Consider the following 19,522-nt stretch of genomic DNA (forward strand, 5'->3'; position numbering starts at 1 on the left):
TGACAAAGTTTACTTAACACCAACCCCTGGGATTGTGGGTCACTGGGGAGGGGAGGGGAGTCAGACATCGTTCACCTTCAACTCAGACATCACATTTCTGTTGGGGGACAGTGGGACAGCAGAACGACATGCGCTGCTGGTGCAGTTCGTATGTTCATAACAAGGATTTTCTGGCTTCTAACCCTGATGCTCAAATAAGCGGGCACAGTCAGTTGTTGTATAATGATGCAGTGTGCCTGCAGGAAATAACGCCACCTGGTTAGAAACCGAGCAGGGTCTCTTTTTGAATCATTCAAGTGATGCAGCGTCCGAGTCAACGTTGTGTTTGTCTTTCAGGTTTGATTTCCTGTCACTGCTGCTCATAAACATAATCCTTTACTGTGGCTGACTTAAGCCCCAGATGTGGGCGTTTTCCCGCCATAAAGCGCGCCAACAAGGAAGTGCTTAAAAAAAAATAAATAAATAAAAAAAAAAACAGAGCCGTTAATGAGCTGTCTCTAACGTTATTCCCATGTTGCACTGTTACATTTAATCATTTTGGACAACAATGGAGGTCTGTGGCACAAAGAAATAAGGGAGATCAGTCTTTGGCAACTATACAGTCGAGAAATCGTCTCATAGTGAGGAATAAGAGCAGAGCAAGAATTAAAAAATGATAATAATCCAGAATTGCTTTCCAGGTGTCTAAATTCAGAGTCAGAATTATCTGATTCTTTCAGTATCTAACGGAGATATCCGTTTCTTTATATTTATTAGCATGATTATATGTACAATCCTTTCACACGAATATCTCCCTTTTGATATTTTCATCCTGTAAATTTAACACACATGCCTTTTCCTGCCTCTGCCTGCTGTAACAGAGATGTTAGTGTCACTGGGCTGCTGACACAGGGCTATAAATGTTTTTTTTTTATGTAAGGATATTGCCAGTTTTTACAAATTGGCAGTGTCATACATCTCCTCTCCTCCTCAGCACAGCGCAGTATTCCCTTCATTGCAGCTACTGCCCATGACTCCTATTAGATTACAGAGGAGATTTATCGAACTGGCTTCTGGTTTTCAGATAGGATAGTGACAACACTTATCTCCTGATATTCCCTTATCAAAAAACAATTTAGTGAGAGAAAGAGACATTAGCCCAGATTTTTTTTTTTTTTAAACGCTGCTGAGTGCTCCAGCTTCGTATCCTCAGTACAAGGGTCTGTTTGCACTTTGCACACACACACACACACACACACCACCGTCTGCCCAGATAGAGAAGCATTAACATTGCCTTGCTGCTCTCTTGATGTCACTGCCATTACGTTCGCATCAAGCTCTTGGACTTTGAGACTTGATCAATGCTGCTCGGACATGGATTACTGAACGCTTTAAAGTTTCAGCGAGCACTAGGTGCCTTTTGTGCCTTTTGCACAAAGTGCTGGGCCAACAGGCTGGGCCTAGCAGGTGGTGCAAGAAGTCACTACAGGAGACGGAGCTGGTGGGTCACCATGAGGTTATACTGACCCAAGCTTGCCTGTATTATCAAGAGCCGAGGGAGGCATGTGTTTGTGGGGGGATTTTTTTTTTTTTTTGGTACAGATATGTGCCTGCCAGTGCATCCGTGTATGTGTGTCTATGTGCAGAGACTGAGTTGGATGAAATTGGGGTAATTATGGAGCAGCTACAAGATTTTGACAAAAGTATTTATCAAGGATGCATTTGTGTGCGTGTGTGTGTGTGTGTGAAGCCAGAAGGCCAGGTGCTGGGCCAACAGATTGCAAAAGAAGGAAAAAGAGAGAAACCAAGCAATAAAATTGTTCAGAGCACGCCACGACTTTATGGAGCTAATATCAAAGTTCTAACTCCAGTTATTAACTTTGTTGACCAAATGTTGTTGCTTTTTCTGCAGACTGTTTTGCTGTCTGACACCTGCTGGCATGTCAGATGCAGAGGTTCATCTAAAGCTGATGTGCCCAACAAGCATTAAGGCTATTTGTTCTTCCTGTGCGTGATGCCTGTAAAAGGGGTTGCAGGTGCTTGGGCCAGGGGCACAGCGTCTAGGGGCCACGTTAACTATTAACACAGCCATATAATACTGTTACTGATTACCACCTCCCGCTCTTGAGACTCCCACTGACCTGAGTCACAGGTAGGAATCCCGCTAAGGTGTGTGTTTGTCTGTTCGAGCTCCTACAGTCACACACTGGCCTTCACCGTGTGTGGTGTTACAACGTAGCCTCTCTCTTAGTCGTATTTTCTTCCTCTTCTTCCTCTTCTTCCTCTCCCTCCTTCTATTCATCACTCTTCACTTCCGTTTCCGTCCGTGAATCTTTCCCAGCAGCCTTCATGGTGACCTTTATCCTTCCTGACACAAAACGCAGGGACGTAAAGACGTCTCTGCCACAGCCAAGAGGAGCCATGTTTGGCTGATAGCGTTACAGGTACTGGATCAAAGGTCACAAAAGGTGTAACACCGCTGAATGACTCACAGCACAATGTACGATGCCACGTGCTGCAGTGAGCTCGGGAAACTCTGAGGTGTTGTGCTGCAAACATGTTGTGATAGGAACTCTGCTTATGCTACTTTACATTGTTATATTTTCAACACGGGACAAAAAAGTAGAGACTCTGCTCAGCAATATATAAATCATTTTTTACTCAAAGAAAATGTCACTGAACTCTGCAATGAGTTGTACTAATTGTAAAACTTACTGTCTAGTTACTGTCATAGCCAACACCATAGCCACAGATTACAAAATGGGTCTTTAAAGAAAACTAATTAAATTTCCCTTTGAGTGTTAGATAACGAGACTGATGCCTCTTAATGCTTAATTACTTAATTTAGCTTCAGAAAAAGAAACAGAAAGGGAAAGCTAATGTCTCGAAAAATAATAGCTCTTCTCTTCAGCTTCAGAATGGGTATTACATAGAAATATACGAATATTTCACTTTTTAATTGCACTGTTTGTATAAATCATGCCATATCATATCAATTTATGCACCTAAAAATTAAAGTGAGCATTTTTTTATTATTATTATTAATTGCCTTCTGTCTCCAATCAGCATTGTCAGTGATCAAATGGTCATTTTTCTCTAAAGTGAGCTATTCCTGTGTCAAAAAAATCTACACCCCCTAAAAATATTTATATTAATGTTTGAAGCCTCAGTTAACCGGAAAGAATGAGATATTCTAAAGGGTTGGTTAACTAAAATTAAAAATGAAAGTTAATAATTTACACTGAAGAAATACTAATGATGAAAACAATTTAAAATATTTACTGGTGCATTATTTCAGAATAAAACAGGGACGCCAATAACAACAACCGAAAAAAAAAACAAAACACCTATTGCTCTTCAATTTCCATTTCATGGTTCAGAGAGGAGGCAGAAATCATTGAAAGTAGATTTGAAGGACAGCAAATTGTAGCTCATTATCACCATTATTGCTCCACTAACAGAACTTGGTATTCTGCAGTTTTAATCACACTGAGTTAATCATATAGGGTGGAAAATATCTCCCGATCCAGACCTCACACTGCTGTGATGTCTGGCTGCCTGGTTTTGAAATCTTGAGACTACAAGGCTGCATCCCAACAGATCTGTAAACATTGGACTTAGTGGAGCCTCTGCACCGAAGCTGGTGACCGACTTCTAAAAAAAACAAACCTCACACACTGGCTGGGGCTCGTCTTTGTGTCGGCGGAGATAACAGCTGGGGTCGAGCCAGAGGTCACCTAGTTTTGAAGCTCAAATTAAGCTTTTAATTACTGCAGATTCCAATTGTGTATTTAAATTTACTGTATCAATTTGTCAAATAATTTTTTAAACTTCTTTTTTTTTTCAGTTGCAGTCTATATTTAATATGGTTATACAACTTGAGTTGTGATAACAGCATTCTTCTGAAAGAACTGGCGATGTGGACGTGACTTTGACATTGAACGGAAGCCATCCCAGTTTAAAACTGAGCGAATGGTAAGTCAGATCAGCCATGTCTTTCTTGGTCTCTTTTGTTGAAGCGTACGGCGCAAGTCACAATAAGGGATTTCAGCTGTACGTGCTGCAGATCAGCCTGATATGGCCTTCCCTTTTTTTAAATAGGAGACCCGGTGCAGTGGCCAGGGCTGAAACCGAACAGAAAGACCAGAAAGCCAGCACTGCTCATGTTTAATTTAGTTCTAATATTAAGGAAGTTCGACATTGGAAACCAATCTGTTACTGTGAAATGGAAGGGATGGTGACACATTGTTTTTCTGCCAACAGGGACACAAACCAGTCTGAGATATTATACTCCCACCATGGGCAAACATGCAAACACGGCGAGCCACCGCACCGCATGGTACAGTACACACCGTTAGAGAGGGCACAAAGGAAGGAGCACGATTGGTGTGTTTGACAGCGATCTGATAAAACCATAATTGGAGCATGTAGAATGCATACGTTTTTCAGGCAAACAAAGGCCCTGGTCACGCCATAGAAACTGCCTCTCAATGTTTTCATTGTCTGGCAACTGACTAAAGTGAAGGAGAGGGCGACAGAAACCTCAAGTCAGACTGAGTGTGTTGAATGTGTGCAGAAGGGCAGTTGTGTGAGTGTGCACTTGCATGTGTGTCTGTTGGGAGTGAAAGGCTCAGACGAGGCGGGGTTGTACGGTCACTGAAGGACAAGCGTTGTGGAAAGCCGGCCATGTCTGGTGGAGCTCCAGAAGCCTTTGAGTAAAGCAAAAAATCTTATCAGATCTCAGCGGGCTTATTTGTTCTTCGACTGAAAAACTATAGACACATTTGAACACATTTTCCCTCCAGAAAGAAAGCTTAACTTTACAGAAGGTCAAGGCTGAACTTTGGCACGTCCTACTCAGGGAAACTTCATTTGGGACGTTTTTCATCTTTTTAGGGATTATCTTCCTGTAGGTAGATATTCGGACTGCTTTGGTTTTATCTCCCCTTATTTGTTGGTACATGAATTGTTTTGGGTTTTCTTTTTTCCCGGGATCTGCGCTCTGATTGGATCCTCCTTTGTGATCGCATTGTCAGCGTAGAATTTGAGTTTCCATAGTTTTCCCCTTTGTGCAGCTGTAAAGACAGAGAGCATGTTCCTTCCCAGTTTGGTTGATTTGTTGGTAGTTCTGACTCTCAGATTTAAATAAACACAGGTCCAGTGGTCAGCTGAATGCCAGGGCCACTGCCCTTTTAAATTTAAATTTTAAGTTTGCCATTGCAAACGTAGTGCATTTGTTGTTAGATTTGCATGGGGTTTGTTCTTTTGAAGACAAAGTATTCCCTTGTATAACGTCCAGACCGTATATTGGTGCAGACAGCGGGCTTGTTGCCACGCCTCCTGCCTCATGGCTAGAGATCCAGCAGGGAAACTACTTTCATTGCATTTATCACAGAGGAATAACAAAACATAAGACACTTGGAGCAGTTACTGCAAGAAAGAGAGACGACAGCGCAGAATGCTAAGCTGAAGAAACCAGCAGATCTTAATAGCACTGAGACAACAGAATCACCAGCAACCAGAAATGAGACCATATGTTTACTGCATTGTGTCTGCACGGCAATAAAACCCACGTTGAGAAAGAAAAGGTTTCCCTTCATTCGAACTGTAGGGGGGTTTAATTTGAAAGGTTTCCTGGAAGTATGTCTTAGCATGCAATGCTATAGCTTTAACAGAGCAGATGGGAGTGAATTCAGTCACTACATTAATTAGCCATAGCATGGAGGCAGCGTTTAATCATCACTATCTTGTCAATACGCCACAGATTCACTATGAGGCCGAGGTCAGATGAGTTGGCTGGCCAGTAAAGCAGACCAAACCAATGGCTGGTTTTGGTACTGCGGGCAGGCGGTGCGTCCTGCAGGAAAACGGCATCTCCATCAAATTTGTCGGCAGACAGGAGCATGAAGTCCTGTATAATTTCCTGTTAGATGCCTACTTTGGATTTGATAAAACACAGTGTTGCAAGTCTCTTCTGTAATTCTTCATCAACAACCATCTGCTCCTGCAGATTTTAACAGTTGGTGATTGTTTCGCTTCCACCCTGCATTCCTCTCAGAGGCAGCTGAGACTCCTTAGACCTTGGAGTGTGCCTGCAAGGTTGACAAAGCAGCCCTGTCCAAACCGCACTACACCGCCAGGCCCGAGTGTCCAGCCCCACGTAAATACCCCCCCTCACCGCCATCCCCACCCCGCTATCAGTGACGTCATCACGACCCAAGGCTGTTTTCTCCCGGGCTGGGGCTCCAAACAGCTGATTGAGGGAAAAGTCACAAAGTGTTCTGGAGAACTGACCTTCTCTCCTGAGACAAAACACAGAGAGAGGGGCTGGCTCCACAGGATGGAGACGCTGGCGTGGAAACAATAACACGGCCTGTAAGTCCACTCAAGAGATGAGGTACAGTTTTCCAGAGAAGAAGACAGAAACGCTTATGGGTTAATGACACAAGCTGTTCACACACGGTCCTTCCTGGATCTCAACTCATTTGTTGTGTGTGAGATGCCAAATTTCTCAACGCATGATTTTCCCATTTTCATTGATTCGAGTTGCATAATCTAAAAACCTAAATATTTAGAAAATAATGACATATTTTTTCGATGTTTTCAATACTTCGTCCTTCAAAATAATATATTTTTTAAATAGGCTACAGACTTCGCTTTCATGCCAAGAGTTAAACGAAAACATCGATAGCTCTGCATAAACCAAAGACCTGCGACAGCTAGCACCTCCATGCAGAGCAATGCTAACAGTTTGACCCCACTTCCAGTCTCTATGCTAAGCTAACAGCTAACCCAAATAAATTGACAACTACATTTTCATAATTACAACACAGTGCTGTTGATTTTCTCATCTAAATAATACAAAAAAGAAAGAAAGAAACACAGCACTGACACCAACATCAGATATCTCTGTACCAAACCCCAGCTCTTCATCTGTAATGTTTTGCTTTTGTTTTTGTTTTGTTTTTTAATTTGAATCACCAAAAACACTGATGTAATGGAAATATAATTTTGTATGAAAACAGCCCAACATCCCACTTTTGATAAACCTGCTGCTATTGACTGTTTGTTTATTTTTAAGTGTAACGTGTCACTTATGGTTAAACTGAAGTGGTCACACTGTAAATGGAATTAGTGGCTTCTTGTCCTGAATTGTGCACCTCCGCCTTATCTTGTTTTAATAGCTTTTTAAACACTTAAGTTATAGGTGATGGATGGTGGCCTTATCTAATTACTGGCTCTTTCCAGACGGGGTTCCTTTGACGTGGACCAAAAGTGGCAGAAGTTATCATGGCTTCCTTAACACCCTAAAATACTGAGAGATTCCTGCTCTGCGTCAACACACATCTTCCATGGAAATGAAAAAGAACTGGCATACTGATGCTGAGGTGAGTGCAGAGCGTTTTTTCTCTTGCCTTCCCTGACCTTTTCTACAACTCATTCACAAATCCCAATTTTCTGCGTGTCATAAGAATTCCCCTTTCCATGACCAAGAACAAAAGCATCATCATCAGAGCTTGATTTGACGGAGCTGCATGCCTAAAAAATAATATATGAACTTTGGTCTTTTGCAAATTGCTGCTAATTAAAGAGTTGGCATCAGAAATTAAGGAAAGCCTGAGAAGCTGAAGATGTAAACGAATTTTATTGTTCTATGCGAGAGCCTGATCCACTTAATCCCACGTCCAATATGGCTGAACTCAACCTGAAAAGTGTGCAAATTATTCTGATAACGGCATGCAGCCAGGCTTGGCTCTTCTAATCCACCTAATCCCCCATATTACACAGCTTTCCATCAGTTTCTGATATCAAAGCTGTGTTTGAATTTCAACTCCATATGAAAGCTGAACAAACTTTGTATTTTATATGAAATCTCAAGATGAAATATTGTATCCATGCAACAGCAGTAGTTCTGTGTGTTATCTTTGTTTGACTGGAGTATTCCCACTGATATCAGGGCTCCTTTCCAAGAGAAAAGACATATCCATGACAAGAGAAGCACAAATGACAAAAGCGGCGCATTATACAATAACAGTAAGATACAGCTGATGCACAGATAGGTCACATGAACCCTGGATTTTGTGTCAAGCTGATATGATATAGATGTCATAAATTGGAGCTAGCAGAGATACAAATAACATGTCTCCATGTTTTTCAAGGCGCAAAAAGGTTTGCATGTGTGTGTATCTTCAGATGCGATGATTTGTGGTAACCCACAAATGCAAATGCAGGAGGAATCTATTTGTCATCACATCATTGTCCAGGGTCAGCAGCCTTTCAAGAAAATTTTCTTCACACACACACACACACACAGTAAGCATGAGTGGGCAGGTGAGAGCAGGGCGTTCTATTGTGGGCGAGCCGAGGAAGCAAGGACAGTGCATGTCCAAAATGACAAAGGTTGCTTTTACACCTGTCATGGCCCGTTTAATCATCTACCACTTCAAACAGGAGAGTCTGATGCTCAGGGCCTCCCAGCAGCCTTTGTTCCAGCAGCCCGGGCAAGCTACCATTCAGGAGGAGGCCCGGAGCAACAGACCTGTGCAGGTATAAAATTTAACCGTGTCTTCCATAAAATAAAAACAAACAGGTCAACGTTTTAAAAGGCTCCAGCAGAAGGACGTGGAGGTAACAGACGGGGAATCTGTTTCCACAGGTGGAGAAATTAGAACTAATTCAGAGCTTTCTCCCTTTGACTGATCTGGAGTGAAGCGATCTGATGCATCTGCTGTGAATTTAAAAGAAAAAATGGAAATGCTTATTTGAGAGTATTCAAGTTTTTCAGTTTCACAAGGACAATACTTTTTTTTTTTTTTTTTTTTTAAGGAGCTGTGCAAACAGAAATTCAAACCTGATTCTGTTTTGTTTGAAGTGTAGTAATGGCTCTGGATTTATTTTCATGTATACTTACACACATTATGTGCACGTTCATAGTTGCCAATTAATAATTGATTCTTGATGTTTAACTATGTATTCCACATTTAAAATAATTTCATAATCACTTAGGAGGCTGCAATTTTCACGACATCAGTATCTTATTTAATATAAATTTTAATACACATCTTATAAAATTAAGTGTTTCCTTCATTCTTTTGATAACTATTATTAGACCTTAAAACACAAGTTTTTAACAACAATAACAACAATAACAAAAATAAAACTAAGGCTATTATTCGTTTATAAAAGAGAACAAAATCCACAATTTACGGGAGGAAAAATAAACAGAATGCAAAAATCTCAAAATATGTGCTGTGTTCATTTCAAGAACTCAATAGTTAATTGATGATACACAAAATGCAAAGAATACAAAACGAAACAAAACAAAACAAACAAACAAACAGGCGTCATTCATACGAAAAGCTGACATCTCGATTAAATAATTAAATCCTCTTATCGGGCATTAAGTCGCCTATTACAGTGATATCAGACAAACGGAAGGCAATTGCCCATTTTAATGGAAATCAGTAAAAGTCAAAGCTTTTTTTAAATGGAGCTTTACAGTGCGCCATTTTTTTTTCTGTAATATTAAACTTATTCACATTATTTACTTAAAATAATCTTTCGCTATTCTTGAAAGCCTATTATAACCTACAATGTTTTATTCTCAGCATAAATATGAAGTAAGAAGATAAAACAATATCGAGTCTTCCCTGCATTGTTTTCACATGCAAGCTTTCATTCAACACACGGACACAGGGCAGATTAAAGGGCCTTTTATTCTGCGAGCAACAGACAAATGATAACAACAACAATAATAATAACAATAATAATAATAATAACAATAATAATAATAATAATAATAATAATAATAATAATAATAATAATAATAATAATAAAAAAAAGAAGAAGAAGAAGACATTAATCCCCATTTTACCTGGAATAATAGATCACACTAAATCATAATGTACTCTGTTTTAGTGAGAGCTTTCTGTTCCTGCCCCTTGTTATCTCCATAACATCATATTGCAGCAGTATTGGCTAATCAGGAGCAGGTTATAACAAGAGCTGGAGTGCTGGAGATAATCATTATCAAGTCGGTACATAAGCCACTGACACCTGAAGAGGGTCGGCCATTAGCCTGTACACCTCCTGAAAGAAACAAACATTATTCAGATAAACCTGGAGCCGTGAGAAAAAAAATCAATAAGAATAAAACTTCCACAAGATTTCAAATTTAACTTTGGGGTGTCATTGTGATAATTATTATCATTATAATTATTACTATCAGCAGTTACAGGAGGAGGAGCAGTGGTGTTTATTTAATTTTAGTTTTATTCTAATAAATAATACCGTAATGTGATTTTTATTTGGCCTAAAAATCCATTCAGATTTTAAATAGTCTTCATCATAATTTAAGGTTATATTTTATGTACTACTCCACCTACCTGCCTTTTAGCTTTCAGTTAAAAACTATACATGACACAGACCTGTTCATTTTAAAGGGCAGCGCAGCAGATAAGCGGGTTTACCGGCAGGCCGGCGGCGTTTGACCGTGTGCGGATGAAAGTGGAGACAGGGCGGCGTCCTGCCACTCCTCCCCACAGACCCCGAGTGTCAGAGCTGCACACTTTGACATCACTGCTAAGAAACACCTCATTCATCAACAGCAGGCTCCGCAGCCACCGAGTGAGGAGTAAAAAAAAAAAAAAAAAAAAAGAGGAGGGGGGGCCACAACAGGATTTCGTTTTCTCGCACCTCCCTGACAGCTGCTCACTGAGACGATGGGAGACAGTAGCGCATAGTTTAGATACTCCCTCTGATCCAAAGGAGAGAAAACTGAAAAAAAAAAAAAAATCTGATAAACTTCAGGGGTTTAGACCAGACAAGCAAAATAATGACAACCGAAAATATGGATCATTGTGAATTAGAGCTTTAAAACACACACACACACACACACACACACACCTGGACAGCCTATCAGAGCGCATCCAGATGTGCCATATCCAACACTCACATCAGCATAACATCTGAAGGGAGACATTCAGAGCCAGCTGCAGCTTTATTTAAAAAAAAATATCTAAAATCACAGATAGTTACGGATTTATTGTGTAAAAGTAAATCAAGCCTGAATATTTATATTATCAGTGTGCCGAGCAGGGTTGTTTTGTTGGGGCAGAAATAATCGGCTCGCAGTAGCAGCAATAGAATAATACTCAGTATAACAGTTTAGTTTTAGGGACTGCATCTGGAATAAATGCATGTGGGCTTGTGAATTTTGAAGATAAATCAACATACAATACATCAGCAGCATCAACATTACGAGCTGTGCAGTCGTGTGGAAAACGTTAGCAGAGTCAGTATTACAGGTGGAACATCTGCAGTGCAAACTACTGACGAGGCTGTAATCCCAAACAGCGTGGTTGTAGCAGTCAGAGGACGAGGCCTGCTCTTGTCAGAAGTCCTGCAGGCTGCAGCGGTATTATTAATAACCTCAGCTCTGTCTCTGCCCCAGACTCAGTGCAAACAGTGACCACTGTGAACGCGCAGCAGAAGAGCTGCAAATGAGTGAATGATTCAATTGACACCTCGGCCACTTTTGATCACTTCACTCAGCTGCGTGTATATTCAGGCTGAGCGAATCATCTGCTCTTCAAAGCCAAAGCGGGTTAGTGCTGCGGCACACACGAAGCCATTTAACCCCGAAAGAGAGCGTCTGACTTAAATAAACTAATTAGGAAGAGATTTATCGAGCACTTTGACGAGTGCAGAGAATAAACAAAGAAGAAGAATCAAAGCTGTGCATCGGCGTCTTGAATGATCACTGATGAAGCCTCCATTGTTTTGTTTTGTTTTGGGGTTTTTTTTTGTTTGTTTTTATGTTTGTTTGTTTTTTTTTTTCATTGAGAAAATACCGTATTGTAGCTCAGTGATTTATATTATAGACTCCTTTAATTAAGCAGCAACAGTGGCTGGTGATGAGTTCGAACACTGATGAAGAAAATTCGTTCAGATCTGAAATGTTGCACTTATCAGCCAGCAGTGAATGAGCTATACACATATTTTTACTCCAATAAGAACTGTGTGAAATGACACATTTCAAGTAGGCCTTGACTTCAATCAGATGTCAGGAAACCAAAACAATTTCAGACGATGAAATAAAACAAAATTAATTAACAGTCCAAAAGGAAAAAAAAAATATGTGTGACTCCACAGAGCCACCTTGCCCGTTTGAACTCGGCAGTCTTTGTGATGAGGTGATCAGGGATCAGATTTGATCATTCAGAAAGTAAATCTGCTGAGAGGAGGCGGGGCTGCAGGAAACTAAGTATGATCTCATATTCAGGTTATTATAACTTTCAGCCCCGATCGAGCCTCTCTCTGTCTCTGTCTCTCAGTCTGTTTTGTCCCTGTGATTGATTGGAGGAGTTCACAGGCTGGCACCCCCATCGTGTTTGCAGCAGCTCACAGTCCTGTTGATTGGTCCTCCTCCCAGCAGCCGGCCTGCCGAAGCGCCTCCTCTCATAAACCCCGTCAGAGCGCAGCGCCGCTTCCCAGAAGACTTTCAGGAGAAGCTGCGGTTCGCTGTTCGGACCTCAGGACTGCGACCTATGGCACACAACTAGCAGGTATGTGTTGGAAAGCGACTAATGTCTCCTCTTTGACTCCAATTCAGCCTTCTTCCGTCCAGCAGCTGGGCTGGAACAGCTGGATCCGACATAATTCTGGGTATCGTTTTATCGCTGCAGCCCTCTCGGCCCTTATCTGCTTCGGGTCTTATCAAACGGTTATCTCGTTTGCTGTGAAGACATATTGCGTTTTGTTTCCTATCTGTTATGTGTGTTTGTGTGTGTGTGTGTGTGTGTGTGTGTTTGTGTGTGTGGGGGGGGGAGGACAGAGATTTGACACGGATGGATCCATGCCTCTTAAGAACTCATGATGGGAGTGTGGCAGTCAGTGCGGACTCTGTTCGTTGGAGTTATGATCCAAAGTTAGTTCATACCCAGATACCCAGATTCACGGTTTCTTTTCATTCTTTTTTCTTTTTCTTTTCTGTTTTTTTTTTTTTTTTTAACATTGTGGCTGCTCCGAGGATGAAAACGCGCTCTATAAGGTCTGAGGTGGATTTGCGCTTTTCCGGAATATTGAACTTTCTCTTCAGATGTTTTGGGGGCATTTTAAACTCACTTGGCAAAAACGACACATGCTTGTATTTCACCTGATTTCCTAACCCCCCCCCCCCACACACACACACACACACACACACACTCACTGTCTCATATTGTTCACAGGGTGGACTACTCCCTGACCATTTTTATTAACCCCTACGGTGTATGGAAAGTGCTCCTGGATGGACCTGGGCGAAAACAGCTGGTCCATGGTCAAGCGAGAAGTATCCAGCAGCCCAGGGTCGCCGGCTGAGCAGACCTACCTGCCCGGGGACGGCAGGAGGGACGGTCCCGCCTCGGAGGAGCTGAGGACCCCTCCAAGCGAGCTCGACGCGCTGGGCCACCGCCGCTCCGACGGCCGGTCGCTACACTCCTACGTTCACTTCGGACACCACAACAACACCCTGACCACCGCCGAGGACATCCCGCTCTTTACGGATCTAGACCAGGGCAGCAAACTGGTCTTCTCCAGCGGAGCGCACAAGGCGAGCCTGCTGGTGGACCCGACCGACATGTACCAGACAATCGCCATCGCCGCAGCCCAAAGCCAGACTGGATATGATTCCTCCTCCGGCGGATACATGCACTCCAACCCCAACTCCCCCGTGTACGTGCCCAGCTCCCGGGTGGGCCCCATGATCCCCAGCCTTTCGTACCTGCAGGCCAGCGGCTCCGCGCAGCCCAGCCACGCCGTCTCCAGCCACTCGGTCTGGTCTCAGTCCGCCCCGGAGAGCCCGTCGTACAGCACCGGGAGCCCGCACACCTCCAGCCGGTTCCACTATCCTCCGAGCCCGCCCATGAATAACGGGACGCCGAGAGACAGCGGCTACAGTAACACGCTGAATGTGAGCACCAGAGACCAATACGGCCTCTCTCGGCCCATCAGCGGGACTTACCCGAGTCCCTACTCCCCTTATGTGGCACCGCAGCTGTCCCAGCTGCCCTCCCCCTGGACCGGGGGCCCTTTCGACAACACCATGCTCCACACCTTACAGAGCAGAGGGGCACCTCTGATCCGGGGACCAAACGGAGGTAGGACGGCTGACGGGCTTCTTACTGCCTCACTGATGAGGTCCGTTAATCAAACATGTGGGCCCCAAAACTGAAATGTCTCAGGCAGGGCAGGGAAAATCCACGAAGCTCAAAATACCTACACAAATTTAGCCAAACTGTGTTTAAAGTATCACAAAAATATTGCTGCTATGTTGACAATTGTGCTGGATTTGGCCTGAGGGAGCCTGTGTGTGCCATTCCTGCGAGAAAAATGAGCCCTATTTCTGTGCGTGGATCCAAAAATATGTAGGACAGAAAATAAAGTAAAAAAAAAAAAATCTATTAGATTTTATTCACCTTTCACAAAAGTACAAATATACTGAAATCTTGTTAGACTTATAAATCATAATAACGATACAAAGTGTGCCACTTTAATCATTGTCTCACCAGATTAAATCTCTGAACCACATTTAATCTACCGAGCATTGGTCTAAGAAACTCTTTAAAAATGTTTAAAAAAAAAAAAAAAGCCCTGAGCCTGAATGGACGTGTTCATGTGTAACAGTTGAACTCTCTGTTGATCTAAGTCTTTCTTTTTAGTTTCAGATATTCTGGACGACATGGGGGAGGGCAGGGAGTGCGTCAACTGCGGCTCCATCTCCACGCCGCTGTGGAGGCGCGACGGCACAGGCCACTTTCTCTGCAACGCCTGCGGCCTGTACAGCAAAATGAACGGGCTGAGCAGGCCGTTAATCAAGCCGCAGAAACGGACGGTAAGTCGGGAATCACTGCTGCCTAATGGCCGAGAAACAACGGTGAACGGGAGACACATCAGGCCTCTGAATTGATTTGGATCGCGTCCGCTTGTGCCACTTTGTCGTAACCAATGGCACGGAATGCGTAAAGTGTGTCACAGGGCACATCTTCAAACGGATAGAAATATTAGAACTCAGCAGCCAACAATCAGAGAAATGAAGCTGATGCAGGATCGGAGGAGGAAGGCCCGTTGGCACGTTTCTCATCATTTGAAACAAAAGCATTGATTTATTAGGATGAAAGCCACACACACACACACACACACACAGGCCATTTACTCACGTAATCTAATTAATCGGGCACTTAATCTCTCACTCAGTCAATTCTATTCTTCTGATGATTAATCCAATCTGCTCCACACGGGGATAACTCTCTTCCTGGTGCTATTGCGCGCAGTATTACGCAAAGTTTTTCTTGGGAAATCAAACGTCACCCATAGACTCCTTAAAAAAATCAACATCCTGTAAGAAGCCGTGCGTCAAAACCATTTAACCGGGGATCATAATGGGACCTGTATTATTCTTAGGAAATAGGATATGAATGGCTGAACAGTAATTCAATTAGTGCAGTGTGGTTTTCACTTTCAAACCGTTTTTTGAGTGTTTTTTTTTTTTTTTTTTTTTTAGCTTAATAAGAAAAAAAAAACTAGCTAAAAAAACCGAAAAATATAATTTAAAAAAAAAATGTAATCAGAGTATATAATGATTGAATGATTTCTCTCCGTTTCTGTCTCCAGTCAACGTCCAGAAGAATCGGCCTGTCCTGCGCCAACTGTCAGACCAGCACCACCACCCTGTGGCGCAGAAACGCCGAGGGGGAGCCGGTGTGTAACGCCTGTGGGCTCTACACAAAATTACACGGGGTGAGTGGAGGGTTCATTTGTGATTCAACACCTGCTTTTATTGAAGAGATTATTTTATAGCAAATGATACAAAACGGTCCAACCTGCAGGTACCTCGGCCGCTCGCCATGAAGAAAGAGGGAATTCAGACGAGAAAAAGAAAACCGAAAACACTGAATAAAACAAAGGGATCCTCTGGTGAGTCACTGTTCATTCTTATTTTATTAGGTGGTAAATGAATATTAGCATGCCTGGATCCTTAAAAAAAACAAAACAAAACAAAACAAGATGTTTTAACAACACTGCACTATATTCTTTATAGGAAATAACAACTCTATCTCTATGACTCCCACATCCACATCTTCATCCAACTCGGAAGAAGGCTCCAAAACCAGCTCTCCCTCTGGACAAGTCTCAGGGGTAAGACTTTGATTTGTTTTCTAAATTAAATTCGAATTTCCCCCCTATTTCATTTGAAATCAAGCCATCACATGAATTATGCGTTACGGCACAGGAATTTGATCTTTTTCCTAAAATAGTCAGCTTGATTATTTGAAAACATCATCCTTAGATATTTTAGATGTTGATCTTGTGTTCATGATGTCACCTCAGGTGTTGTGTTATACTGGTCACATGCAGGCTGAGTGATGTTTTGTGGTGATGACAAATGTGTGATCATAATATGACAGTAAAATGAGCTTCGGTGCCCCCCCTCCCCCGCTCCCTCCTTCCACTTTTGGAATGCAAAACACACACTTAATTGCGTCAGATATATATGTTTTGAAGAAATTGTCGTTTTTCAAACACAATCAGGTGATTCAAGCATTCATTGATTTACTTTATTTTCTTGCAGGTCAGTTCGTCTGTGCTGTCCAGCTCGGGGGAGGGAACAGGCTCAGGCACGACGGTGAAGTATTCGGCGCAGGACGGCCTGTACACCAGCGTGGGCTTGACCCAGCCATCAGACGTAGGTTCAGTGAGGGGGGAACCCTGGTGCCCCATGGCTTTAGCCTGAACAATTAAATCTTTTGGGAGAACGGGCATCTGAGGCCCTGACCGTCCGGATGCTGTGTGATGTGGAAGTATTTGGGGGGCAAAGTTTGTTTCCTTCCTCCTCCTCTGATGCAAGAAGAGTCGGACAGAGGAGACCAGAAGGGCGAAACCACATTAGGTCATGCTGCAAGCTTGAACCGAGATTGGAATATCTGGGATTTGTGTCCAGATTGGTGTGGGGATCTTGTTGCCTTAAAAAAAAAAAAAACACACACACACACACACACACACACACACACAGAAAATACCAAAAAACAAAAAAAGTTTAAAAATTAAAAAAATGTAAAAAATAAAATAAAACACAGATGGAAACACCAGGCCAGATGATCAATCAGCAGGTGGCCTGATGTGGATGGTTTCTGGACCTGGCGTGCACTCGATACTCTCCCATCCATGGCACAGAACCAGATCTGGGTTCTTTGAAGAAAACATCTTGTACATAATGGATTTCCTCTCTGAAGAAAAAGTTGTTGATTGGATACTGGCGCTTCCTAAGGCGCTATACTCTTTAAGGACGTTTAGATTACCTTCTTCTTTCCACAACTGGAATCATGCCATAAGTGCCAAGACAACTTTTATGAATCAAAAGAAACAAAATATTTATAAATCTTCCATTGTTGAAAACATGGCTATGATTGTTAATAAAGATATCACTATAGAGTAGAAGTTAAGCCATTCTGATGTCTTCTTTCCGATTTATTTTTTCTTGTTGTTAGCAGTATGCTATAGTGTTGAATCTGCACATGTTTTCCACTGAAAGCTCTTACTGTATTTGACTGATAATAGTTTGGTTCAAACAGGGTATGTCATCAGGTGTTTTTGTTTAATTATTTACGAAGAAAATTGCAAATAATCAGCTCAACTAATTTTATTATACTGAAACCTTGTTAGCTGTTGGGTAGCATTAAGGTACTTCTCTTAAAGCAGAGCTACAAAAAAAAAAAAAAAAAAAAAAAAACTAAACTGTTTTACACATAAAGCAGCTCATGATTTGTTTGAGCAAAGCACACCCTGAATGGCTGTGAGTCTGCTGACCTTCATGTTACAAGACTTAAACTGCAAAAGAAAAATGCTGGCTGCACTACGTGACTCACTATGAACTGTGTAACTTTCATCACGCAAGCTTGTATTGTTGCATCACTTTTATACAAAAAATTTGGTGAGTGGAGAGTGAGGTCAGCTCAGAACAAATTCATGTTACTTTGATGGCTGACTAAACCCAGTGAGGATCAGAAGGCGTGTGATGGCCCAGTTTAACATGACGAGGTGTTGAACTGAACAAGAACCCAAAATAAATACTGAAGTTTATATTATATCATTTGATTAGTTTGAATTCTCAGCAGAATACGCGGGCATTCAGAACCGGAATCTGAGGTGTGTTTGATTCTGTTCCTTCTGTGTCTCCATGTCCTCCGGCTGTTGTGTGAGTGGAGTCTCAAAAAGCCATTTCAGGCCACCAGACAGCCTCTGGGAAATTCAAACATGTAGTAAACCGAATAAGTTAGATGTGAAACTTGGCATAAAGAGGGTTATTTCTTTTTTTCTTATCTTTTTTTTTTCTTTAGCAAATTGCTTCACCTGAAAAATGGTATTTTATTCTTTCTTCTGGACTTATTTATTTTATTTTATTTTTTATTTTTTGTAAACGTCATGTTTTTTTTTTTTTGTTTTGTTTTGTTTTTTTTTGTTTGTTTTTTTTTTTCTGGAACATCATGGGAAATTATTTTTATTTAAATTCAGTCCAATAAATTGTTGTGGCCTTTCAAATGAATTTCACATTCACCCTGTGGTTTAAAAAAAGAAAAAGAAAAGAGCATCAGTGTTTTCAAAGTTGTGGAAAGAACAGCATTCTTGCGTAACATTAATATTCCTCAGGAATATTTTTCTATGAGGCAATCGCAGCTTTTCTAAAAAACGAAATTCTCCCACATTCAAGAAAAAGCTAACATGCATGAGTGGGGGGAAAAAAAAAAAAGTCAACGTCAACTAATACAAGACAAGCATTTCTCGGTTGAGGCTGTTCATGTTTAATTTTTTAGAAAGACACTCATCCCACTAAATCAAATCAAACGTCTTCAGCGTTTTTTTTTCCCTGCTGGTGTGATCCCACATTCTGCTTATGTGTCATTAAAAAAAGTTTATTCCTCCTGACAACTTCTAATTTTACTTATGTGCTTGGCTCTGTCCTACCAGCCCCGGTAGGCTTGAAACACGATTCCCCTTTCCTCTGTGTGTCCTCTTGAACCAGCAGCTCAAAGTACCTGTCACAGTGTTTACTGTACTTAAGCGAATATGGCCTGTGAGTAATAGCGCACGAAAAGATCTTTAGAGATAGTTACAATTCATGCCTGGACTTCGAGTTATCTGTCTGCACTCTGTTGTATTGATTTAACTGACTTCATTGAGTGTGGAGGAATGTCCTGCGCAGCACAATAGCCAAATTCACAGCTTGGACACACACACTGTTATTGGATTTTTATTTTTATTTTTTATTTTTTTTAAAGCTCTGTTTCTAACAGACAGACACACTTTTTACGATCGCAGCTGGAATTGCACAGTTGCTACAATTTGTTTTCAGCCAAGGATTGTTTATCCCACTTTTTTCAGTGTTTGTGTTACTTATGTGGAGATGTTTGGCATGCAGTCACTTCGTGTTAAGTTTTATATAAAATCCAATTTGTAGGCCGAGACCACCAGCTGTTAAGTTCTGGAGACTCCAAGCAGATAAATTACA

General features: G+C 41.7%; 1 protein-coding gene across 1 annotated transcript; it reads left to right on the forward strand.

Moving 5' to 3' along the window:
- The first annotated feature begins 12,427 nt into the window (after nucleotides 1–12,427).
- gata6 (GATA binding protein 6) lies at nucleotides 12,428–17,751 on the forward strand. The gene is made up of 7 exons (XM_029524562.1): nucleotides 12,428–12,545; nucleotides 13,209–14,117; nucleotides 14,679–14,851; nucleotides 15,631–15,756; nucleotides 15,846–15,933; nucleotides 16,058–16,155; nucleotides 16,589–17,751. The coding sequence occupies exons 2-7, from the start codon at nucleotides 13,268–13,270 to the stop codon at nucleotides 16,748–16,750; spliced, it is 1,497 nt and encodes a 498-aa protein (XP_029380422.1). The 5' UTR covers nucleotides 12,428–12,545; nucleotides 13,209–13,267; the 3' UTR covers nucleotides 16,751–17,751.
- The last annotated feature ends 1,771 nt before the right edge of the window (nucleotides 17,752–19,522 follow it).

Source organism: Echeneis naucrates, chromosome 17 (assembly GCF_900963305.1).
Source record: "Echeneis naucrates chromosome 17, fEcheNa1.1, whole genome shotgun sequence".
In the NCBI taxonomy this organism is placed as follows: Eukaryota; Metazoa; Chordata; class Actinopteri; order Carangiformes; family Echeneidae; genus Echeneis; species Echeneis naucrates.

What these genes read in the sequence shown, in the direction of transcription:
- gata6 (XM_029524562.1), top strand. Translation starts at nt 13,268, where the DNA reads ATGGACCTGGGCGAAAACAGCTGGTCCATGGTCAAGCGAGAAGTATCC. An exon ending in GATCCGGGGACCAAACGGAG is followed by an intron (nt 14,118 to 14,678) that starts GTAGGACGGCTG and finishes CTTTCTTTTTAG; the next exon opens with TTTCAGATATTCTGGACGAC. An exon ending in CCTCTGGACAAGTCTCAGGG is followed by an intron (nt 16,156 to 16,588) that starts GTAAGACTTTGA and finishes ATTTTCTTGCAG; the next exon opens with GTCAGTTCGTCTGTGCTGTC.